Source organism: Acanthaster planci, unplaced genomic scaffold (genome assembly GCF_054643075.1).
Source record: "Acanthaster planci isolate LZ-2023a unplaced genomic scaffold, COTS_SCS Contig65, whole genome shotgun sequence".
Lineage (NCBI taxonomy): Eukaryota > Metazoa > Echinodermata > Asteroidea > Valvatida > Acanthasteridae > Acanthaster > Acanthaster planci.
This window is the reverse complement of record NW_028257687.1, coordinates 48,935-74,577: the sequence shown is the minus strand read 5'-3', so window position 1 is coordinate 74,577 and position 25,643 is coordinate 48,935. Positions and strand designations below refer to the sequence as shown.

Here is a 25,643-nt window from a genome sequence, read left to right as displayed (position 1 = left end):
TTAAATCTGTTATCTCTGTATTCTGGAGTCACGGGATTTAAGTTTGTGGCCGATGATGTAACGCCGACTGTTTATTGTGCACTTTATCAGCCACTGAACTGGCTTCTCGGGCAGTAATGACCGCACTCAGCTGATCTTCAAGTGACAAAGGTCGCGTGAATTGCCCCAGGGATGGTGGTCATGTGATTTGCAACAGCCAGGTGTAGGCCTACAAGATCGCGACTGCCGCCGATCTAAGCGCTGCGTAAAACAACAAAAGCTGCATTTACTTGTCACTTTAACCAGCAGTGAGGATGGATTACCGTCTGTTTCCTTCGCTTGTGTTCCTCGTGGTATCCGCTGTCGCTTTACAGCCGTCCGTAATTGCAGCCTCTGCGGCGTCGTGCAGTTTCCCGCCAGAGCTATGGTGCACCTCGCCGGAAATATCCCGAGTCTGCGAAGTAAGTTTTCCGATGATTCTTTCACTGAAATTTAACCCTTTCTAATTACCAGTAAAAACCGTGACATCTGTCATGTTTGTATATATTAGCTGTGTTTCGAAGCGTTTTTGAGAGTATCTTCATTTAAGGAGAAACTAAGACTGAACTGAAATTTCAGGTCCGATGAAGGTCCTATTTTCCCTCGTTTTATATGCCGTTTTAGGTAGAGGCCCAATGTGCCCAGTTTCAGCGGCCCACCAACGACGCCCCTTTGGTCAACTTCACCTTGTACTATGAATCCTACTGCCCCGGATGTCAGATGTTCATCAACGGCCAACTTCACGACACTTACATGGCTGTCAGTGAAATAATGAACTTGACGTTAGTTCCTTACGGAAACGCAAAGGTACGCTCATTATCGGCGATTTGGGAGTTTCAAACCATATTTTTAACTTTTCCTTCAGCCCCATTCTGTCTTGCAATATAGATTCACAAAATTATGGTCCCAGAAAAAGGAGGTGTTATTTCTTACATGTATATGCCAATCGTTTCAGTGATTTAACAAATACATGTACACGATGTATACTGATTATGATTGTTTTGATTTATTATACACAACGATCCACTTTTCAATTCAGTGGGTTAGTAGTAAGGTCTGACGTATATCTGTACGGTTGAATTGTAGGAGATGAAAAAAGGCTCAAAGTACGAGTTCACGTGCCAACACGGCGAGCGAGAATGCCGCGGTAATCTACTGGAATCCTGCGTCCTGCACTTCGCTCCATTCCCGACGGCCTTCAAGACTATTTACTGTATGGAGGTCACACACAACCCGGTGCCTAACGCCCAAGAAGTGAGCAAAGAACCCGTTCCCACTGACCCATCTATCCTTGATTATGTGCTAGATTAAGCAGGCCTCTCTGTTGGAAACTCCACGACTTTGTCAAAAAGTTGCTGGGAGCAAAAATAAATAGAATGTTCAGATCCAGAAAGCTAGACCTTCAATCTCAAACGACCAGCTGTAGCACCATGGGCCCTTAACTAATTTCTAACATCCAAATTATGCCTACGGTGATTTGAAAATTTATGTAGAGATATACCTAGGGCATTGTTCGGGCCGGGGTCAACATGATTGAGCCTTGAACTATACTTAATTTAGAGGAAGCCTGAACCACGTTTGTTTGAACAATATACTTCACCGTTCATCGAGGTTAGTGTCCTCAACCTTTTAACCACAGTTCTGATGGTGTATAGTATGCCAAACAAGAACTGGACAGTTACACCATCTAGTCTGGTAAGAATCCATGCAAATCGGGCCTACCAACAAACTTCTTTTGCTGTTTGGCCTCTCAAAAGACGGATACGTACGACCTCAGTGCAGGGCACCATTACATTTCAAAGCACCAGCAGTTACAGGAACCAATTTCTCGACGGATATGGTTGTTGTCTTTACCTTGCCAGCCAACAACACGCACTTCGGGTCCATAACAAAGTGGACTATCCTTGCACAGCTGTCATTAGTGACTCAGCTTAATGATTACCGACTTCTATACGAAATAATCATGTTGCCGATTTTGTCCTTGACTCTGTCCAAATGCACCGTTGGCACAGAGGGGCTTTGGGTTCCTCGTATTTGCTTTTTTTTCGTGAAATTTTTCTAGTCGTGCTTGGATGGATTATCCTCCCAATCTTCATAACTTTCTTCACAGTTAGACGAGTTATATACTGTATGTATAAAACAAGATATGTATTATTAGATTTTGGCGTTTCAATTAGACTCATCAGTAAAGGCCGGTTCATACTTCAGGCGAGTGGGACAGCGAAGCGAATTTGACGTCACAATCTCGCCGATTTGAAATGTAGGCCTATTCAACTTTTATGAACTGGCAAACTGAATAATACTTGATCTGCCCTCACAAATTTAATTTTGCTTTCGCCCTAAGTATGAACCGGCCTTGAGGACTGAACATTTCACTACATCAGTGAGTTGTGATCGACATTTTTGTCTGTGCATGTATTACAGTGCATTACGAAGTTCGGTTTGAACTACGAGCAAATAGTAGACTGTGCAAATGGCTCATTGGGCAACTTTTTGGAGCACGAGATGGCCCTGAAGACCAACGCACTGAAGCCACCTCATAATTATGTACCTTGGGTCACATTGAATGGGGTAAGTTTCTTTGTAGTAGCTTGGTACAGGTACGGTGTCCACTGGCCGTCCAACATGTTCACCTTTCCCTTCACAGCCACACTGTGATAAAAGCAAGCGCATACGTTTAGTATATAGAAGAAGTATTAAATTGCTACCGAGCTTCCAAATATAACCTCGCAATGCCTCCTGGTAAGAAAACCAGGATTCCCAAATTTCAGATTACATAGGCCTGTTACGACAATAATTAACTAGGAAGACGATATGCACACTAGAACTCAAATGCTGAACACCATATTTAGTTCCCTCAATTTCCCCAAATTCTTTCAAAACAAAAACATGTACTAAACATACTTATAGGACAACTATTTCACCTGATTTCCACAAATCACCCTTTCAACAGCTTGTTTAATTAATGTGTTTCGTTTGTTTAAGGTGCACACTGACGCCATTCAGCAGAAAGCCGAGTCTGACCTCAAGAAGCTGATATGCGACACTTACAGAGGGAACAAGCCACCTGCCTGCTCCCAGGAGAACGCTCAACCTCGCTCCTACATTTAGGAGCCCCTACTATTCCTCTAAATGTGCTTGGGCCAATTTTCAACCGTGGACTTGAATAAATAAAACATGCCTCGGGGACAATCATAACTAATTTAAAGTGTAGCTGCAATGAATTTTTATTTTGCACAATTTTTCTGCATCTTTGTACTCTTCTCCGTTGTATGAAAAGTCTTTGCGCTAGAAAGTGCATGTTTTTAAACAATTAAAATTATCTATGTAACTGAGGGCGCTGTTGCTGTGAAATCATCTAGGGAAGACGTGGTTCAGTGCATAGGTATTTCTGTTCAAATTGTGAACCCAGATTTTACCTCCTGGAAACATTTCTGAGAGAGGGTTTGATGTTTTCTTATTGCTGTGCACATAAACAGCAATGAATGAGCTAAGAAGAGAAAACGCCGGCGAATCTGTAATCCAGAGTGGCCTGAACGTTTCGATCAGTGGCGTATAGTTTAGCCAGGGGTGAGGGTTAAACCTCGGCCTGTCTCTTTATTCTTCAACGGAGACGAAAGCAAAAGTACTAGAAACCCAGATTGAGAAATGGTGACAGCCAGAGTTTTTAATTCATAGGGGACCCAGTCTATGGCATAATATATAATAGGTTGTACCTTCTACAACGCCTTTGTTGATTTATGCTTTAATTATGTTGAATCCATTGCATATTAATTTCAATTGGCTGCAAGACCTGCCAATGATAAGGGAATTTGTTTTTAAATTTATGAACACTAGATACTTTAATAACAGATGCCACACCAAAATTATGAAAGTAAATGACTTCAGTAAGTTATTACGACTTTTGGAAGGATCATGGTTATTTGTCACTCATAGGCAGTCATGCAGGTTTTTGTGCTTGAACGTGGGCCAGAAGAGAAAATCGAGTATTGCTAACTTTTGCGACATAGCTCGGCCAAAATCTACATGTACATAGAGGCGTCGTGTGTTAGCCATCTTGCTGAGTAGTTCTGTTTGACAGAGAATCCTCCACTGTGCATACCCTGTGGCGTAAATCTGTGCTGGAAATTGGTGGGAGGGGGGTGGAAAGGTGGGGGCGGGATGACTTGCCTGGCCATGTCAATTTGAAAGGGGTGGTTATAGGGGGTGATGTCCATGATGAATGTGCATTGTATTGTGTTTTAAAACAGTAACAATTGTGCTTTTTCACTATAATTTAAAGGTTCAAGAGTTACACCAAGCATTTGAACGATTACCATGTATATAAAATAAGGCTGCGTTCTTTATATATTGTGTGTATGTGTTGGTGATAATACGCCCCTAATTTTTTTTCTCAGCCAAATTATCATGAAGTATACCCTGCAATTTTTTTGCCGGCTGCTTGAGTTTAGCCTAGGCCTACCGGTACGTAGCTGCGTTAAACCAAATATTTCATGCTAATATTTTTCATTCCATTTTTCCCACTCCTAAAAATGGAAGGGGGCTAATAACCGTAAAGTATCATTGATTTTTTAAAGTACTGCAGTGACAGTGCCAACAGGCCGGTGGGGGCGCTGGTGTGGCCCCATGGCGCTGTGCCGGTCCCTGCTGGTTGGCTTTGGGCCCGCCCCTTCGGCGCCGGCGCAGTAGCCTTTGGGGATTTTCGATTACGTCAGTTTCGCACCAGTTCTGGTAGACTTGAAATCAAGTCGCTAATTAACTGTTGTGTAGTCTACCTTCCTCGCGATGCGCAATTCGATAACACGCTCCCCAATAATGCATGTCCCGACGGTGCCTATAATTACCGACTTGAACAATTTGCAAGCCCTTTTGCGCACAACATATGGGGCTTGCTGCCAAAATTGGACGGAGCACTCTGATGGCTAAAAACCCTGATAATATGAATATTTATTTCAGGGCAGTTTGATTGGTCGGTTGAACTTGAACGCATATTAACTACAACCGCAGTCTGGTACATTGAAGCGGGTGTTTACATTACCCTAAACGATGAATTGCCACAAAAGGATTGATTCTCTTACCAGATAAAGATGGTTAATAGATTTGTTCTTGAATAGTTATGTATACTTTGTCTCTAAGCAGCGGATTAAAAGGGATATTAATGTAAGATATGAAAGAAAGTGGCACATCCCTGTGAATATATGGACGAGTCTGTTCTGTACCGTAAGCTACTATTGGCGCACTAGATGGAAATATATGAACCATGCAGTTCAGTTGTTGCTTACATTAATATCTATCCAGAATCAAGTTGATCAAGTCATCAGGCGGGCACAGGGGTCATGGGCCAACGTGCGTCGAAACCCGGCACAGAACAGCCCACGATCGAGCAAGTACAAAGTCGCTGTAGCATGCTGGATGGATTGCGGGCCGACCATGTCCGACCAGGTCATGCAGTTTGAGGTGGCGAGAGAGGCCCTTCTCGAGGCCCGACGGTGGCAATTACGATAGGCCTAATGCTAGTCTGGAAAGGCCTTGTTCTGAACCCAACAAGATGGACCAGGGTAGGCCTAGATTAGAATTTGTAGGGACCCTTGGGGGCCCATCCCACTACAAACGGTAGCATAGAAACTGGCTGGCACCACGCGATGCCTGGACGGACTGTGCCGCTAAAAGTGGCGGGATAATGGGCTAGATTGCGAGTTTATAAGGGCTACCGGGGGACACAAAGTTGCTGCGGATGTCGGCATGGGAAATGGTGGGCATCGCACGGTGCCCAAACAGACCGTGCCGCCGGAAATGGTGGCGGGGCCGACATGTACAGTACCATTCCATATACCGTGCCCGGTATGCCAGGGCCCAGGCAGGTCGCGATACAGTGCCGACTGACTTACAATATCTTCGATTAAGGGGGGGGGGCGCAGTCGGATCGCTCGCCAGCCCATGCGCGGGTATTCGAAGTGCCATTGATGACTCATCTGTACCAGCAGGCTGCAAGCGGGTCCGTGTCGGATTCCTCGCCGGCCCATGCGCAGGTCCGCAAAACATCGTTAACTCATCCGTGTCGACAGGCTGCGGGCGTGTCCGTGTCGGGTCCCTTGCAGGCCCATGCACGGGTACTTGTAGCGTCATTAACCCATCCGTGTCAGCGTCCTGCGGGCTGGTCCATGTCGGATCCCTCGCTGGCCCATGTGCGGGTACTTGAAACGCCGTTAACCCATCCATGCCAACAGGCTGCGAGTGGGTCCTTGTCGGATCCCTTGCGGGCCCATGCACAGGTACTCAGGATGCAATCAACCCTCCCTACCAATATGTCACGATTGAGCCCGTGTCGGACCACTCGCGAGCTTATACGCGAATGCCCGGGATGAAGCCAAACCTGCTGCTCCGACAAGGAGGGAGTGGGTGCTCGGCCCCCGACTGGTAGACACACGAACGAGTGCTGCTTGATAGCCGGCCATCTAAGTGCAGGACACAACTGCTGGAATTCCCGGACCTGGTGCCCTAAAGCGACCCATGACTGCAAGTCGACGGCCTACGGTGTTGCCCGACAAATTCGGCGGACGTTCGTCTTGGGCTGATTGCCATGCCTAGTTCGTTCATTTCGAGAGTGTTTCGATGATAAACCACTGGAGTGACGCCGAAAAAGCAATGTACCCAGCCTCCCACGTCAGGGGCGCAGCCAAGGAGGCGCTGGGCTTTGGCGTCGGAGGCCCGCAAGGAGTACTCAGCGATATCTGGAGCGTTTATGCAACGTTTCGGAACGGCGGCTTAAGTGCCGCTGCATCGGGCACCCTCAGAGGATACGGATCAAACTCACCCCACCCCCGACGAGCCAGAATTTCTAGACGTGCCTGAAGCCCCAGCGGCAGACCCTGGACAAGGGACGGCCTCTGAAGAGGGAGAGGATAAGGGAACCGGGGGCGAGGACCAACACAACGGGAACGAGAATGGAGCCGAGTCGACGACACCAGAAGCACCAACGCCGGAGGAACCAGCAAGCGACCCAACTAAGAAGAGCCCAATCCACCGCTCTTCGACCCCAGGCCAGGGCACACCCCAGGAGAAAGCAGAAGGACCACCGCCCCAGGTCACCTGAGCGGGGCAGAAAGTAATCCGACCTAGCATTATTGCCTCTCATAAATTTTCCTTCTTCCCCACGCGGGATGTCTGATGAAGTGGACTGCCCTGAGTGCGAAAAGCGGCTGAGGCAAAAGGGTTTGCGCTGGCACCGCCGGACGGTTTTCACAGCCCTCTACCCGGAGCCCCCGCCCACCAATGTAACCAGGGGTGTAGACGGGGCTTTTACAGGATAAACACCCTAAGGAAACATAAAAAATGCTACAAGTGACCTTTGGTCGGGGCAATCTCAAGGGAGGACATGCTGGAAGTCCATGCCAGCGATCAGGAGTTGGAGAGTGACGACCCCGAAACGGTGTCGATCGCCAGTGGCAGGGCCAACTAGACATGGCTACAGGGACCAGCCGGCCTCTGTCTTCTCCTGGGGACCGACCAAATAAAGGGAGCCATATCCCAACAGAACAACCAGAGCAGCTGCAGACGCCCCTTGGGGCCATGGAACAGGAACCTTGGCCGGAGATGCCGCTCAGCAGGCGCGGAGGCCAGGAATCCCGTTGCCAGGCCGGCACCAGCAACAACAGAGGCAGCAACGCAAACGTCGGGAGTCATCCCCGGATGGCATGGGGCGGAGAAGTTGCTGCTGGGGGACCTTATTCAGTAGGCGGGTACCAGTATGGAGGTCCCGTTGTGCGAGCATGTTCGGGATGAGTGGTCTCTGCGGATCACGCACGCCTGTCTGGACGCGGGGGGGGGGCACCGGCTGTTCAGGACCAGATCTGTCCACATCTACGACGCGCCAGGGCGCCTGCTGGCCACTACCGACGGCCAGTAGTTTGTGGATGCTCTGATGGCTGGTCAGCCATTACTGGCGGGCAGCTGCCGCCCCTGCGGCGCCGGCGCAGTAACGCTTGCTGGTGAGGCTATTAAGCCAGGCACTCTGTGCATGACGTCACTACGCAAAACTCACGCATCGAAAACCCACTTTACAGAACACGGATAATACTAGTCTGGTTCCCAGCCCAAAGATTCCGTGATGGCTCTTGATAAAAAAAATCTTCTGTCTGGCATATCACTCACGGATATAAATAGATATGACGCAAGGGTCATGGGTTACAAGTTAAATTGAGAGCCCGGGTATTTTCGATCTCATTTAGTGCGCCCTGCCTGTTTGCGTGGGCATTTGCTAGTCGTCGTTCTTCCTAGATTCTCCTCTCGGGAGACTACCGAGGAGAAGTTGGTGTGATGTTTCCTGATGGAGGCTTTGCCGACTATACGATTTAGATTCAGGGAACATCGATTTCTGAGTCAATTGTAGCCTCATCAGCTGCCATATGGATACGGGAGTTTACGTTCAACATCTACCTACCCGGCCGGGAATTACGCCATCCGAACATGCCGAATATAGACGGGACGACTTCGGAATATTTCAGCTATTTCCGGAAAACTGGAGGAAATACTCAAGTCTTGCTCGTCTTTATCCTTCCTCCGTTGGCCATATGGGCATTGGGTGATACCGGACCCTTGATTATAGGGTCCAGTTCACTAATCCAAGCCCCATTGAAAACAGTGTAAAATCAGCACCGTTCAGGGCCCAATAGCATGCACGCCAACATCCCAGAGATTTCTGAAACACAAATGAAATTCTTATCTGGTCACTTATCTTTCAATTTCTTTTCAATTTTTTGTGGGTTAACCAATTACATTTTTAATTATCCCCACAAAACAAAATCACCCCCCAAAAAGTGATTTTTCCGAAGTCTGATTGCAGCCATTTTTCAAGTGGCAACCCTCAACTTAAGTTCTCGGGAACCTAGCTAGGACCATTTTCCAACCGTAGTTTTTAGCCCTTCTGCTCTCATATGAAAGCTCAAAGACCCAGGGAGTTGATCCTGGCAAAAATTTACACAATCTCACCATTTTGGGGGCCAAACAATCTCCTTTTTCAAAAGATACTGCGGGGGCACTTCAAATGCTGATGAGTGGGCCAGAAATTCTTACTTGAATTAGTGGTCTGCACCCTCTAGAGTAGTCAGAATCATCAGGTCTGGTATCTAGACGTGGATATGGCGATCCGAATACGGATATACACACTTCAAACAACACGTGGGGGCGGTGGCACACGTGCTCGTTGAGTGACGGTAGTACTGAGCGCACGGTGGTTGCTTTAATCCGCTTGTTTTCGCGACTTTGTGTATCATCAAGACAACACGTAAGAAATTGAATTACTGGTACACCTACGGGATATGGAGAAAGTTCATTTTTTTATTCCACGCTTTCACATTATAGGAATAAAATTCATAGGCCTAGTCTTTGAGACTGTGGTCTGGAGAAAGGGACAAATACCATGTTGAGACCTATCAGGGGAGTAGGACTACCGACTACGATTAGACCCATAAACAGGGCCTGACGAATATCCTCCTAGTATACAACGGTACGGAGGAGTATTTGTCGGGCCCTGTTTATTTGGCTTACGGGTGTAGACTAGGATCAACATTAGGCATGCCTACAGTACATCTTATGCATATACATAGCCCATTTCTGTGAAAATGACAGTAGGCCTACAGTATATGCCCACTTAGATTTGCACACATCTTGCAGATTGTGTATCCCTCTCCAGCAAGTCGCTGGGTATGATGATGTGCTCACATGCAGCTGTAACATTATTAGGCCATCACATGATATAAGCCCAACGTGGTCAAAACTAAATTTTTCTGAGTGCCCGCCCAACTTCACTTTGGCATGGTACTAACAACTACACTGTACGTTAGGCCTACTTTTCTGAAAACAAGTTTATACATGTATATGTATATATATACTAGAATTTATCGACTCTGAAGAACTTCTTCCGTGTATGTGGGATTTTCAGAGATTCGTTCAAGTGTGCCACATAAAATAGGGACCAGACAGCTGCATTTGTGCCAATTTCTGGATGCTGTCGTTTTTAAATTTTGGGTTTTTAAATTTCATGACATCAAAATTGTTCATGTGTTTTAAAGCTTATAGTATTGTATGTATTTACTATAACTGAATGAATCCATGTTTTTCAGCAAAGAGGTTTGGCAGTGATGCATGAGGAAAGTAAAAAAACGTTGAAGAGTGTCATGTTAGAGACTCAACTTCATTCGGGCCAGGCTAGTGCACTATACCTCTGTGTACGTGGCCCTACTCCGGCTAGAAACAAGTGGAGGAAGGCTTAACCACTGGGATGAAGCTCCCCGGCCGTGAATGGTATCAGCGACATGCGGGTATTCCTCAAGTGTCTTTTTGATAAATTCACCCAGCAGTTTATCATGTTCAATTTGCCAAATGGTGAATTCCTGACCATCATGCCCGTTGGTGAATTATTTCTCATCTCGATACCATAATTTTGTTACAACTGTGATTTGCTCAAGATCTTCACTGACAGTGAACATATACAACTCCAGACACCTGCAGTTGTGGTGATCTCTGAGAACGTTAATTACTGCACACCACATTTGGTGCGTTCAACTGGCACCTGTCATATGTTTGAATGAATCTGTTTTTAACATAAGAGTAGCTCTGGGAGCTCCCCTTAGGCTTTCATGCCTGTAAAAGTATGTACAGCGTAGTATACCAGTACAGTCATTGAAAAGGTTTAGGACCACTCATACAAAATGCATCAATCTGAAGAAAACCCAAACTGAAAACCAATCATTCATGGCACCTTACGGTGTATGTTTATTTTCAGTTTTTAACCTTCGCATCTTGGTTAAACAGCTATTTGACTACATTTCCGTGATTTGAAATGTTAACAGTCTAATGTTAAGTGTGCCCTCCTTTTTGCTGATTCCTTTTTTTAACCCATGCTGCCTTGTAGACAAAATATACAAAACCTGCCTTTGCAAAAAAATTCATTCAAATGGGTATACAGATAGCACTACTGCAGTGATGTTATGCACCATTCAATGAGACAATTAAAGCAGGCCCAGTAACAGAAATACCAATAAAATTCTGGGTGGTCTTTTGCAAATTACTAGTTAATAGTATTCCACTGCCTTGCATTTAATTTGGCCACGTACATGTAGTGTGGCCACGAAGCAGATCAGCAGAGATACCAGTAAGTCAACTTACATGTACGTGTACATGCCACGTATTGTTCCATATAACTGGAGTGTGGTTTTCTGCTTGAGTCTTGTCTGCGAGAGTCAGTGATTGAAGTCTGAGCGTATATGTACATGTATTCTTATAGGTTCTGTTTGACACTGTGCTGGTGAATGCTAAAAAAGCTGGGTTATTTTGGACCGTGTGACTTGGCCATTCCATGCTTCATTTTGTAAAAATTAGGTGTGCTCAATCCAACAGATTGTTTTGCTATGATTGTCATTTGAAGTTCAATAGCACACACACTGCATGTGCTGGCCCGCCTACACATACATTGAGCATAGCAGCGGAGAAGTATAAGGTTTTGGCTAATCTGTGATTCCACAGCCCCCCAGCTCTTTTGTTTTGGGTGAAACTTTAGTTCATGGTTTTCAAGTCTTATTTAATTTTTGAGTTTGGTCATTTTTTCAAAAGATTGTTTTTTGTTTTGTTTCGATACTTACATGTAGAATTGGTGTGTGAGTTCCTATTGGTTCGGTTCCCTGCAACTTTGCGGTAGAAGTTTGAGTTTCTCTCATTGTGATAGCTTGCTATTTTTCCAGGTCTGCCTTGTAATTGAATGCACCCTATACGCTTGCATTGCATTGGCACACTATGATGCTGGACCCCTCACCTGCATACTGTATATCCATGGCAGATGGCAATCAGGTATAAAGAGATGACTGGACAATGGAGACATGTAAGTCTGAATATGACATCGTGCTAATGCACATACATACATATAATTGACACCTGCCAACCCTTCTGATTTAATTGCAATTAGGCAGCTGTGGTGGTTTCATCCTCCACCCATGGAAGGGAAAAACAGAGAGGAAGAAGTTTTTGGAGGGGGGACTGCAGGGGGGGGGGGGGAAGTGATGGAAGGTGTTATGTCAGTGTGTGTATGTGTGTGGGGGGAATAACCTTTTCCCTTCCCTATAGGGTCAGGAAGATCAGGCATAAGTTAAATAATGTATCTGCTTCAGCTGAAAAAGTTGCCACTTGGTGCAGCCATCAAAAAATGTACGGTTTTGTGTTAATTTCTCTTGTCTTAGAGAACTAAATTAAAAACTGAAGAGACTGCATAGTGCTGGATGTTATACACTTTGTAGACATGATGACCTGAGAACATAACCAACAGTAAACTTGTTTTGGGGTATAAATTCCCCCAAAAGGTACTGATGAAAGCTACAATTTAAATCTTCGAACTTTTTTTTAGCAGAGCTGTCCTTAAATTAACAACATGAAAATGAATATTTGTCTTGTAAAAAGAAACTTTTTAATTATAAATGGATGAATTAGTTAAATCATTTTATGATTATTTTAATTTCACAGATCAAGCCCCTTATTGTCATAATATGTACTCTTGGAGCATTGATGATGGTCCAAGCAAGATGGTCAGATTGTGGAATCAAAGAGGGCCAGCAGTCTACAACCTTCAGAAGAGGAGTTGAGAAAAATGGTGAAAACTACATGTATCACTTTGCAAATACTGACCTTGACCCTAAACCTGCCAGTTGCAGCATACTGCAGCAGATGTAAAAGCCTGGTGCACTATATCGGTGTTCCCCTTGGACTTTTTCTTCCGCGGGCAAGTGGAAACTTACTGTGACAGAATGTTTACTGGCTGTGTAAGACCTAATAAGATGCGCTGTACAAATCATGATGAAATTGGCAAAATCTGACAAAAACAACGATAAAAATCACACGAATTTGCCCAAATCTGCCACGAAGACGACAAATTCATACAGGAAAAGCCCTGTTCACGATGTATGTATAGCTTTATCCAGGCACGCCTCACTGTGTGCACACGGCATGCTGCTGTACTGTACGCATGGAGCTGGCGTCTGGGAACCATACAACCATTTTCTATGTGTAGACAGTAGTTTGTTTCGTATGTTTAGCATGGTCGCGGTCTATCTACCTTCTATAGGAACTGTTCCCATTAAACTTTTTTGCGCCCCCTGCTAACTTACCATGGCTGCATGGAAATCTTCCACAACCCTTTTCAGCCTGAGAGTTTTACATCATGATTGCGGTAAGTTGACAGGGATGTTAGTTTGCTGTGCATTCTCTTTGGATTTAATTTTGTAAGTCTTCTGCATTCACATACCCCTGCCCAGCCTACATATGCAAATTTTGCATGTGCCTTTTACAATTCGCTGAAAAGACTTGATTATGCATACTGCCCCTTGACCCTCCACAATGTACTTCGATCCTGCTGCCATGTTAGTCCTTCATTTACGGACATGGTTTTATGGCATTTTCTGAGTTTCGTACCTTTTACGTTTGTGAATTGACTTGATTCCTGTTACGAATAATTGAGCGATTTCTTATCTATTGATAAGAGTGCTTATTTTTGTATTTCCTAACTCATATTTGGCATATTTTCTTGTTATTTTCTGCCCCTTTTTTCTATGCTTTATCTCCAGGTTTGGGTTTGATGCAACGTAGAGTATTGTGTATGGCCATTGAACAGGGTTGGGCAGCTCTTTGTTCTCTGTGTGGTGCGAGCATTTGAATAACAACGACCCAACGCTATATGGGTCTGGCCGTGGAGCGGGGCATGGTGGGCTGCCCCGCTCCTTTGTGGTGTGGTTTTGCATTATCCAAGATTAACGGCCATGATGAGGAAAGACCCAGTGGAGTTAATAGGCGGGGGTTAAGTGAGCTATGCCGCAACAATACCCTTATCGCTGATGACTATTAACGGAATTGATCGGGCTTAGCGAGCGGTGCTGTAACAATGCCCTTTATCACTGATGACTGTACCTTACACCTACCGACTGGGCTGAGCGTGCTGGGCCCCAACACTACCCTGGGTCATCAATGCCCACTCCACATATCTACAGATCAGGTTGAGCGAGCTATGCCGCAACAACACTCTTGATCTGGACTGCCTTGAGAATAATGGGCTGTTCCTTTCTCTGTGCTGCAGGTACCGAGCATCGCTACCTACCACAGCCCGAGCCACTCTACTGACCGAGGGCCCAGCAGGGCTCATGGGGCGACGGTCCGCCATCTGCCCCCAGGCCCCTCACCGGCTTCTGCTCCCTGGGCGGTGCCCATTCGGAAGCCCGGACAGTCAACTCCTTCCAAGCGGGTAACATGTTCCACAACTGGTTGGCCACGCTCCACCGCTTCTGCCACGGGTGAGTCTGCAGCTGAGCATCCCCGTTGCATCGGATGACATCGCCCCCTTTGGACTGCTATGCCGCCAGGGCGTTCGTCTGCCACATCCCATCTGCAGCTCTGGTCTGCCAATGGACTCCGGCCACCAGGCCACCAATCCCAGCCTTGGAATGCTCCTCGCAAGTAACGACCGACCATCCGGGGACGCTCGCCTGGCTATACTGCCAACCGTCCCGGTATCTGGCTCCCCCGCACCAGCGAAGACTATGAAGTGCAAGGCCAAGTCATCTTCCTCCGCTTCTTCCGCATCCAAAGCTCAGAAGAAACGCCTCTCCGATCCGGATCCTCCTCCATGGGGATGGCAACCCTTCAGTCTCTCTCTGAGGCCTTCACCTTGCTCGCCCGCAAGATAGACTCTAAACCTCAGCCGGCAGTGACGGCACTCGACCCGTATCACCTCCCAGCTGTCCCTCCTCCGTTGCATGGGGGTTCTCGGAGGCAGAAGTGGTTTCTGTTGGTGACTCTCTCCGTTCGAAGCATAGCTCGGCCTCCAACTACCCTCTTCCGAGGATGACGACATTGACTCTATTGCCAGCCTGACTCAATCTGTAGGCCGTCACCGCTGCCTTGAATGTGATATGATCCACATTCTTGGGCTCCCGTGATCAGATCCTATGCCTCCAGAGCAAAGACACTCTTCGTTCAAGCATCACTCTTCATGCCTCAAGTCAGCTGAACCTGTCTTCCCAGAGATTCCTTTGGACCGCTCCTGCGTACAGATGATGATCGCTCTGGCGAAGGCTAAGCGCTGGCGTCCAATCCCTCCCAGGGCTATGTCTTATTACAGCTTCCCTCAAGAGGATGTCTCTCGCTTCCTGCCCCGAATATCCCTGACGCTGCCAGAGATAAGATCTCGTCTGATTCTGGTAAACGCAATACCTTCGAAAGGACAAAGCCAACTTTGGCTCCACTCTGCTTTGCCTAGATATGACTTCTCTCTTCGGCCTCCGATGTTCAGCTTTCCTCGTCCTCTCGGAATATATTGCCCGGGCTTGCGAGGAGGACTCTCCGGTATTGCCGGATTTTGCAGCTCTTGCCCTGCGAGGGCTGGACGAGGGACTGTATTCTGTCATTGAACAGTTCATGCGTATTTTGCTGCTGGCCACTTCTAGCCGCAGAGCCAACGTGGTGGACAACATGCACATCCCTTACGAGTCAGTCAAGAACAAACTGCTTGATCTGCCACTTCTCGGGGACGACTTGTTTGCCAGGAAATTTACTGAGGTCCTTGAGTTGGGGGGGAAGCGTGTTGAGACTGCCAAGAAAATTTCACTCTGTGAACCCGTGGCTCCCCTACGCTGCCAGCCACCACCGCCACCGAGATGACAGGCCGGTCCGTCCCCGTCTTCAGGTCGCTCCTTTAATCGCCCACTCTGGTCAGCTACTCGACCATCAGACTCCCATCGAGCTCCACCCCAGACTGCTCCTAGGAGACTCCAGCCATGCCTTGCTGGCAGGGGTTCACGTACTGTGTCCCTGGTCCCTTCGGGGAGCGGCGCTGGTGACTACCCCCCTTTGCCTTTGGTGGCCGTCAATCCAAACCCATCAGCGGCTGTCTGGACAATTTCATCGGGTTCTGGTGCAAAATCACTTCGGACAGCTGGGTCCTTGTTCCATCCGGGATGGTTTTCCGTTATATTCCCCCTCCATGAGACAAGTCCAAGGGCCTGGCTCTGGAGGAGATTTCAGCGTTACTTCGCAAGTGAGCCATCACACCGGTGCACCTAATTCAGCTATCCACCTGCTTCCTCTCGACCTTTTTCCTGACACCCAAGAAAGAACCGGGAAAGTGGTGACCGATAATCAATTTGAAACCACTCAACAAATCCATCAAGGCAAACATGGCAAAGCGGTTTCGGATGGAGACCCTGAACATAGTATGGCACTCCCTACCAGTCTCATGTTGGGCCACCTCCATAGATCTACGGGACGCGTTTCTTCATATCCCGATACACAGGTAGGATCGCAAGTTCCTTCGCTTCGAATGCTACGGCCAAACCTACCAGTTTTGAGCTCTTCCGTTCTGCCTCTCCACCTCGCCAAAGGTCTTCACCCGAGTCGCCAAGACTGTCGCCGCCCATCTGCGATAGGGCGACGTTTTAAACTTTCAATACCTGGACGATTGGTTAATCATCGGCCGCTCTCTCAACGAGGCCAAGGCCTGCACTTCCCTCACACGCGACGTCACAACACCCCTTGGGTTCCTTCCTGTTCAAGATAGAATGGGAACCATGTCGGATCCTTCTCATTGCCCCGTTCTGGCCTCTCTAACCATGGTTTCCAAAGCTGATAAGACTCCTGGTACGGCAACCACTGGTCCTTCCAGCCAGGGATGACATCCTTCGTCAACCCAGATCGGGAATCCTCCACCCAGCGCCTTAGACTCTTTACTTGATGTGCTGGACGTTGTCCAACGATCCTTCAGGGTGTTGCGTCCATGGCGGCCCAGGGTCGACAACTGTCCACTTGCAAAATTTACAACAGCCGACTACAACATTGTAATAGATGGTGCGACAACCACAATGTTTCTCCAACCGAAGCTTCTGTGAGCTCCGTCATAGACTTTCTCATGTATCTGTTCCACTCGAGCCTCCAGGTTGCTACCATCCGCAACTACCAGTCAGCCTTGGCGGCTGTTCACTCGGGGTTCAGCGATGGATTGACTGCCTCTGACAACTGTGATATCCACCATCTCCTTCCAGGAATGTTCGTCGAGCATCCCTTCGTCAAGCATCTGGTTTTATCTTGGGATCTTAAAGGCGTTCTACGTGTCCTTGCCAGTCCCCTCTTCGAGCCACTGTTAGACATATCTGATCTCCATCTAAGCATCAAACTGGCATTCCTTCTCGCGGTCGTTACATCGAGACGCGGTAGTGAACTACACACCTTATCGATCGCCGATGGTCACATCCGTTGGGAGTTGCATGGGGTTCGCCTTATTCCAACCATTGGGTTTCTAACGAAGAAACAGATGCCTGCCTTCTAGCCTCCTGATATTTTTGTCCCCACCATAGCCTCACTTTCGGGAGATGACTGTGACAAGAGATGGTACCCAGTTCGAACTCTCAAGCGGTATCTTGACAGGACCAAGAATCGCAGAGAATCTAATTCACAGCTCTTCATCACTTTAGCAAAACCCTTTCACCGTCAAAGGAGATTATTGCCTGATGGACAGTCTTGGCCATCATCTTTGCTAACCGGGACTGGCCGGCACAACATGTTGAGGCGACCTGACCCCATGTCAGGGCTCATGATGTTCAGGCCGCCTCTGCATTCTGGTCGTACTTCAGGGGAGTCCCTCTGGCTGAAATCTGCCAGGTGGCATGTTGGAAATCTCCCTCCACCTTCACCAAGTGCTACCTGAAGGACATTCTTCAGAACGAAACAGCCAATGGCAGAACAACCCTGAGCTCGTTGGTCCAGACAATGTCTAATGCTGTTCCGGGATGAGTGACGGATACTTTGACCTGGCAGCGCTCCGCCTTATGTTCCCACTAGTAATTACACTCCCATCGCCGACCTGCCTCCAGGGTACCGTGCTACTTTGCATATGTAGGCTGGGCAGGGGTATGTGAACACAGGAGACTCCTCCCCCACGTGATGTGGGTCGTGTCTCCAAGTGATACTTACCCCTGCCCGGCTGCTCCTGCCCTTCCTTCCCTACTTCAGCTCCGGTGACATTTACTGCTTCGAAAAAATGACGAACATGGTGGTGGGATCTCAGTGCATAGTCTTTTCAGCGAATTGTAATAGGCACATGGGAAATTTGTATATGTAGGCTGGGCAGGGGTAAGTATCACTAGGCGATGCGACCCACACCACGTGGCGGAGCATTTTACAGGAAAGCCGTTGTAAATTAACCAAAAAAGTCCAATAGGAACACACCTTTTGATGCACTGGGTAATCAACAGCAGCCAAACAAACTGGTCATGTTGAGACAATGGGAGCTAGTCTCATCGAACAATGCCACTGTTGGATCTTGTGGTGGCTGGCAACCACAGAGTCCCAGGCTGTTTTGCCTTGGACAGAGAGGACATGTAGGATCTCGTTACACTGGGCAAGCAAATGACTTTGACAAATGATGCAGACTGATGTATCTGGCAGGGTTTCCAGCCAAACAGCCCTGAACAGTTAGAGTTATATATTGTGCTTGTTTTGATTATAAAATCTCTTTGGAATCATTCATATTAATTGACAAAAATGAGGCCTTTCTATTTCTCCAGTCCAGTTAACGTTTTCTTTAAAAGGCTGTTGTTTGCAAGTGGATAGAAGCAGAGATGGTAGTGAGAGTGGAAGAAACATGTGCTGTCCATCCAGGAGAAGTCTGTCTAATGCAGTGATTGTAAGTTGTCTTTTCAAGTATTGAAGATGATGTTGAGGCAATACATTAATGTCACAGACATAAGCACAAAGTAATGTCAAGGCAATTTTGAAGATAAGTCTTGAAGGTTTGCATGGTGAATAGGTACAATAGAAAGTAGGTTTGCGGTAGCACCATGGACGTATCTCTTTTGTGAGTATTTGCGGTTCTGAAAAGAACCAGTGGTACTCGACGTTTCGAGCAGTATGCTCTGCTCGTCATCAGGAGAATGCCGGATACTGACTGGGAGTGGAGCTTAAGTAGTCTGGTGGAGGATTCTAGAGACAGGGGATTAGTCCGATGATGCGTGAAGGCGGGAACTCTGGAGAAGGGATTAGGCTGGCTCGGTGATGCGTGGCGGTAAACTTACTCAGGTGTGGCAGTACTGTTGGGGGTGTGGATTGGTAAACATGGGTGCTAAGGGTATAGAGGACCCATAGGCAGACTAAAGGAAGAACTGGGGCAGGGTGCCAAGGGGTATAGATGACCCATAAGGCGAGCTAAGAAGGGTTGAGGATGGGGCGCCAGATGTCACTGAAGATGAAGCCTGTGTCTTGCGGAACTGTTCTGTTCTTGTAAATCTCAATTGCCTCACGAACACGGCGTGGATACCATTGTTCTATGTTGGCAATGAGATGGGCTTGTTGCCAGTGGACTTGGTGGTCTTCAGTGCTGGAGTGCTTGATGATGGCAGATTTCTCGAGATCCCCCCGTCGTCCATGGGCTCGGTGTTCGTTGAGTCTGGTGGTGAGATCTCTGCCAGTCTCGCCGATATACACCTTGCCGCATTCGCAGGGGATCCTGTAGACGCCTGGCTTGGTCTTGGGGTCTTGCTTGTCCTTGTGTGACTGGAGAGCTGCTTGGATCTTGTTGGGGGCGGTATGGAAGACTTTGATGCCATGGTGTAGAAGGATGCGCTGGATCCGGTGGGAGGTATTGCCTATGTAGGGGAGGGTGACAGAACTAATGTGCCTAATGGGTTGACCTCGGGTATAGGAGACCCGCTGGTCTGGAGGGGGTCTAGGGTCTTGATCTGTCTTGACTTGAATCCGTTCCGCTGTAGTGCTGTGGAGATGTGATGAAGTTCCAGTTGCAGGTGGTCTTGGTCGCAGATGTTGTATGCTCGGCGCACGAGGGTTCTGTTGACGGAGGCCTTGATGCTGGGATGGTGGAAAGACCGGTTGTTTAGGTAGCGGTCGGTGTGTGTTGGCTTCCTATACACTGTGCGGGATAGGGTGCCATCTTGCGATCTTGAAACCTCGACATCCAAGAATGCAATGCGACCGTCTTGTTCCTGCTCCATGGTGAACTGGATGTCGTTGTGTTGGCTGTTGAGGTGTTGAAGAAACAGCTGGAGGTCTTGTGGGCTGTGTGGCCAGACGACGAAAGTGTCGTCCACATACCGGATCCATACGCTGGGCTTGAGGTCTGCGGAGAAGAGGGCTGTCTGCTCAAATTCTTCCATGAACAGGTCTGCCAGAACCGGGGATAGAGGCGATCCCATGGAGGTTCCGGAAGACTGCTCGAAGAATTTGTCTCTCCACTGGAAGCAGGAAGATGTTACGCAGCTGCTCAGGAGATCGTGGATTTGATGTGGTGTGAGGTTGGTCCGGTCGCTGAGTGAGGGATCTTGAAGTAACCTATCCTTGGCGATGGTGCATGCTTCGAATGTGGGAACATTAGTGAAGAGCGAGACCACATCGAAGCTGACCATTATGTCTGTGGGGCGTAGAGACAACCCGTCGATGAACTGGGCGAACTGGTCCGAGTTCTTGATATGATGTGGGGTGTTGCCAACCAGAGGGTGAAGGATCTTGGTGAGGTGCCTGGCAGTGTTGTAGGTGGGGCCACCTCGGGAAGCTACGATGGGTCGGAGTGGGATACCGGTCTTGTGTATCTTGGGCTGGCCGAAGAATCTTGGACATCTTGAACTTGAGGGTCGAAGCTGTCGGTATAGGGCCATGGAGATGCTGTCTGACCGTTGGAGGGCTAGGAGCTTAGCCTGGAATCTCTTTTGGATGGAAGGTATGGGGTTCTTGTGAAGGGGCCGGTAGGCACCCGACTCAAGAATATCCCGCACCTTACGGTCATAGTCAGCTTTGTCCATGACGACAGTTTGCGTTCCCCTTGTCTGCAGCGAGGATGTGGATGGAGTGATCTCTACGTAGGCTGTTGATGGCTTGCTGTTCGGTCTTAGAGATGTTGGGCTTGACGGGCTTGTGGTTCTTGAGGGCTTGGCTGATGTGGAGGCGGGCGTCGTCCGCAGCACTCTTGTTCAGGTGGCGAAGGGCTGGCTCAACAGACTGGATGATGTCTGCTACTGGAGGGGACCGCGGGACCAAGGCGAAGTTCATACCGAGGGCAAGGACTTTGGATTCCGTGGGTGACAAGTGGCGGTGACTGAGATTGACCACGGTTTGCCTTGTGAATGCAGCTTGTGAACGGAGGTGGGGCTTGGTGGGGTATGGACATGAGGATATAGAAGATCCTATAGTCCGACTGGGAATATGGGATTTACTCTGGTTCTTGGAGAGGCGACGGAATTTCTTGATCTGTCGGCGGCGAGTTGATCTGAAGACATGGTGGCAGACACTGTCTGTCATTCTCTTGATCTTGGTGAAGTCTTCAGTCGAAACCGCTGTAGCGATGTGATTCTGTGCTGTGGAAAGTTGTCTGTCTAGGTGTGCCAGGGTCGATCTTGTGGCTTGGATGCGGTGTCGGAGAAGGGCTAGGCTGGACCATGTCTTCAGATCAACTCGCCGCCGACGGATCAAGAAATTCCGTCGCCTCTCCAAGAACCAGAGTAAATCCCATATTCCCAGTCGGACTATAGGATCTTCTATATCCTCATGTCCATACCCCACCAAGCCCCACCTCCGTTCACAAGCTGCATTCACAAGGCAAACCGTGGTCAATCTCAGTCACCGCCACTTGTCACCCACGGAATCCAAAGTCCTTGCCCTCGGTATGAACTTCGCCTTGGTCCCGCGGTCCCCTCCAGTAGCAGACATCATCCAGTCTGTTGAGCCAGCCCTTCGCCACCTGAACAAGAGTGCTGCGGACGACGCCCGCCTCCACATCAGCCAAGCCCTCAAGAACCACAAGCCCGTCAAGCCCAACATCTCTAAGACCGAACAGCAAGCCATCAACAGCCTACGTAGAGATCACTCCATCCACATCCTCGCTGCAGACAAGGGGAACGCAACTGTCGTCATGGACAAAGCTGACTATGACCGTAAGGTGCGGGATATTCTTGAATCGGGTGCCTACCGGCCCCTTCACAAGAACCCCATACCTTCCATCCAAAAGAGATTCCAGGCTAAGCTCCTAGCCCTCCAACGGTCAGACAGCATCTCCATGGCCCTATACCGACAGCTTTGACCCTCAAGTTCAAGATGTCCAAGATTCTTCGGCCAGCCCAAGATACACAAGACCGGTATCCCACTCCGACCCATCGTAGCTTCCCGAGGTGGCCCCACCTACAACACTGCCAGGCACCTCACCAAGATCCTTCACCCTCTGGTTGGCAACACCCCACATCATATCAAGAACTCGGACCAGTTCGCCCAGTTCATCGACGGGTTGTCTCTACGCCCCACAGACATAATGGTCAGCTTCGATGTGGTCTCGCTCTTCACTAATGTTCCCACATTCGAAGCATGCACCATCGCCAAGGATAGGTTACTTCAAGATCCCTCACTCAGCGACCGGACCAACCTCACACCACATCAAATCCACGATCTCCTGAGCAGCTGCGTAACATCTTCCTGCTTCCAGTGGAGAGACAAATTCTTCGAGCAGTCTTCCGGAACCTCCATGGGATCGCCTCTATCCCCGGTTCTGGCAGACCTGTTCATGGAAGAATTTGAGCAGACAGCCCTCTTCTCCGCAGACCTCAAGCCCAGCGTATGGATCCAGTATGTGGACGACACTTTCGTCGTCTGGCCACACAGCCCACAAGACCTCCAGCTGTTTCTTCAACACCTCAACAGCCAACACAACGACATCCAGTTCACCATGGAGCAGGAACAAGACGGTCGCATTGCATTCTTGGATGTCGAGGTTTCAAGATCACAAGATGGCACCCTATCCCGCACAGTGTATAGGAAGCCAACACACACCGACCGCTACCTAAACAACCGGTCTTTCCACCATCCCAGCATCAAGGCCTCCGTCAACAGAACCCTCGTGCGCCGAGCATACAACATCTGCGACCAAGACCACCTGCAACTGGAACTTCATCACATCTCCACAGCACTACAGCGGAACGGATTCAAGTCAAGACAGATCAAGACCCTAGACCCCCTCCAGACCAGCGGGTCTCCTATACCCAAGGTCAACCCATTAGGCACATTAGTTCTGTCACCCTCCCCTACATAGGCAATACCTCCCACCGGATCCAGCGCATCCTTCTACACCATGGCATCAAAGTCTTCCATACCGCCCCCAACAAGATCCAAGCAGCTCTCCAGTCACACAAGGACAAGCAAGACCCCAAGACCAAGCCAGGCGTCTACAGGATCCCCTGCGAATGCGGCAAGGTGTATATCGGCGAGACTGGCAGAGATCTCACCACCAGACTCAATGAACACCGAGCCCATGGACGACGGGGGGATCTCGAGAAATCTGCCATCATCAAGCACTCCAGCACTGAAGACCACCAAGTCCACTGGCAACAAGCCCATCTCATTGCCAACATAGAACAATGGTATCCACGCCGTGTTCGTGAGGCAATTGAGATTTACAAGAACAGAACAGTTCCGCAAGACACAGGCTTCATCTTCAGTGACATCTGGCGCCCCATCCTCAACCCTTCTTAGCTCGCCTTATGGGTCATCTATACCCCTTGGCACCCTGCCCCAGTTCTTCCTTTAGTCTGCCTATGGGTCCTCTATACCCTTAGCACCCATGTTTACCAATCCACACCCCCAACAGTACTGCCACACCTGAGTAAGTTTACCGCCACGCATCACCGAGCCAGCCTAATCCCTTCTCCAGAGTTCCCGCCTTCACGCATCATCGGACTAATCCCCTGTCTCTAGAATCCTCCACCAGACTACTTAAGCTCCACTCCCAGTCAGTATCCGGCATTCTCCTGATGACGAGCAGAGCATACTGCTCGAAACGTCGAGTACCACTGGTTCTTTTCAGAACCGCAAATACTCACAAAAGAGATACGTCCATGGTGCTACCGCAAACCTACTTTCTATTGCAATTTTGAAGATTACAAATACAGACGCTCCAGACAGTTGGGGTCATAAGATATTACCTGAACCAAGTCACTTTCAGGTTTGACAACTTCACAATCACCATTGTGCAGTGTATGTGTTCATTTGTTTAACCCTAAAAGAACCAGGGAATAGATAGAATCTGCCCCCTCAAGATTTTTTCTGATATCGCCACAGAACAGTAGTCGAGCCTTTAGGCGTTTTTGAGTAACTCTTTTGTGGTCGTTTTTTTTTACACCAGTTCTGTGAAAATCGTACATACATGGATCTTTTCATTACAACCGCCCCTTTTTTCTTAAAAGAAAAAGCAAAAAAAAAAAAAAAGTCTGGTCTGAGCCAAGTTGGCTCATCAGGCCAGTGTTTGTTGCAGTTTCCTTGGCATGAAACAACTGAGAATATATCTTTTCCCCTGGATGGGATGCCAGTCCATCACAGGTTGCTTCCACGCTACTGCTGGTACCCATTTATACTCCTGAGTGGAGAGGCAAGCCAGGGTGACGCTTGCCAAGGGCCACAACATACTTCCAGCAGCTGGATTCGAACCTTCAACCCTATGATTGGATACCACAGACCCTAACCACTTGACCACATGAAAGAAGTCAGCCATACTTTTCCATTTTTTTTTACGAGCCAAGCCTTTAGTTTCGTATAGCAGCTTTTTACAATCACTTTGACAGCAGTTCTGTGAAAATCACACATGCTGTTCTCAGTGCGGCACCCACTTTCCAGAAACACGTCAACCAGAAACCCATACCTGCACTTTCAACTGCTGTGAGGAGTGCATGCAGTGGCGGGTATGCTTGTAGCCTTCAACTGCGAATGACCGTATCAACTATAAGTTGTATGTCAGATTGATTTGAAACTCCACATCTGTATTGATAAGGAGTGTTTTACATGCACGCCGAGTGTTGAAAAAAAAGAAGATCTTGGCTGTGAGATGGTAACAAAATGACCCAGTAACTTCAGGTTTAACACTGGAATAAAATTGACAGAACTTGATGACATTGATTGGTTTCTCCTAGCAATCCTGGCAGGAGGAGTTTCTGTTTTGGTTGCTGTAGCAGAGGCTCCACTATAAAATGCTGACCAACCACAGAGGGCACTATTACCACTCCATGAAGCCTACTACATCACACAGTGGTAGTGGAAAGCTTAAAGGGAAAAAAAGAACGGAACACTGCCTTAATTGCACAGTGGTAATGGAAAGAGGAAAAAAAAGGACTGAACACTGCCTTAATGGCACAATGGTAATGGGAAGAGGGTGAGAGAAAAGAAGAATTGAACACTGCCATAATCACACAATGGTAACAGAAAGAGGAAAAAACTGAACACCGCCTTCATGGCACAATGGTAATGAAAAGAGGAAAAAAGAACTGAATGCTGCCTGAATTCCCTGATTTACATCACAGCAGTAGCCCCCCCCACACTCATCCAAAAAAGCTGACAAATTTTAATGTTTATAGCAAGCTACCAAAAATTGTGAAAAACTCTCTAAATTAAAAAATTCAGATTACCTGACATTTCAGTCCTTACCGAATCTCCTGTGTTCAACCAACACAGTTTTTAGTGAGACTACATGGTATAAAACTGAACATTTGGAAGTGTAAATGTAGAAGGGTTTGCAAATATATATATGTTTGCCCTAAAATATATTGAAATACATGCAAAGT

At 48.0% G+C, this 25,643-nt stretch overlaps 2 protein-coding genes across 7 annotated transcripts; both read left to right on the top strand.

Annotated features, from left to right (window-relative positions):
* Positions 1-179: 179 nt before the first annotated feature.
* On the top strand, positions 180-4,366 carry LOC110986178 (gamma-interferon-inducible lysosomal thiol reductase-like). The gene is made up of 5 exons (XM_022247837.2): positions 180-440; positions 643-825; positions 1,105-1,272; positions 2,443-2,589; positions 3,004-4,366. The coding sequence occupies exons 1-5, from the start codon at positions 294-296 to the stop codon at positions 3,127-3,129; spliced, it is 771 nt and encodes a 256-aa protein (XP_022103529.2). The 5' UTR covers positions 180-293; the 3' UTR covers positions 3,130-4,366.
* Positions 4,367-7,785: 3,419 nt separating this feature from the next.
* On the top strand, positions 7,786-25,568 carry LOC110986185 (uncharacterized). Of its 6 annotated transcripts, none has more exons than XR_015423985.1 (6): positions 7,786-9,301; positions 10,140-10,337; positions 11,757-11,862; positions 12,529-12,655; positions 18,614-18,727; positions 24,996-25,568. XR_015423985.1 is itself a non-coding variant. In XM_087132027.1 (6 exons), the coding sequence occupies exons 3-6, from the start codon at positions 11,809-11,811 to the stop codon at positions 24,447-24,449; spliced, it is 327 nt and encodes a 108-aa protein (XP_086988153.1). In that variant the 5' UTR covers positions 7,786-9,301; positions 10,140-10,337; positions 11,757-11,808; the 3' UTR covers positions 24,450-25,568. The 6 variants fall into 6 exon arrangements, 2 of the variants coding, with proteins under 2 accessions (XP_086988153.1, XP_086988151.1); XR_015423986.1 differs by having other exon boundaries at positions 11,757-11,893; positions 18,609-18,727; positions 24,399-25,568; XM_087132027.1 differs by having other exon boundaries at positions 18,633-18,727; positions 24,399-25,568.
* Positions 25,569-25,643: the final 75 nt, after the last annotated feature.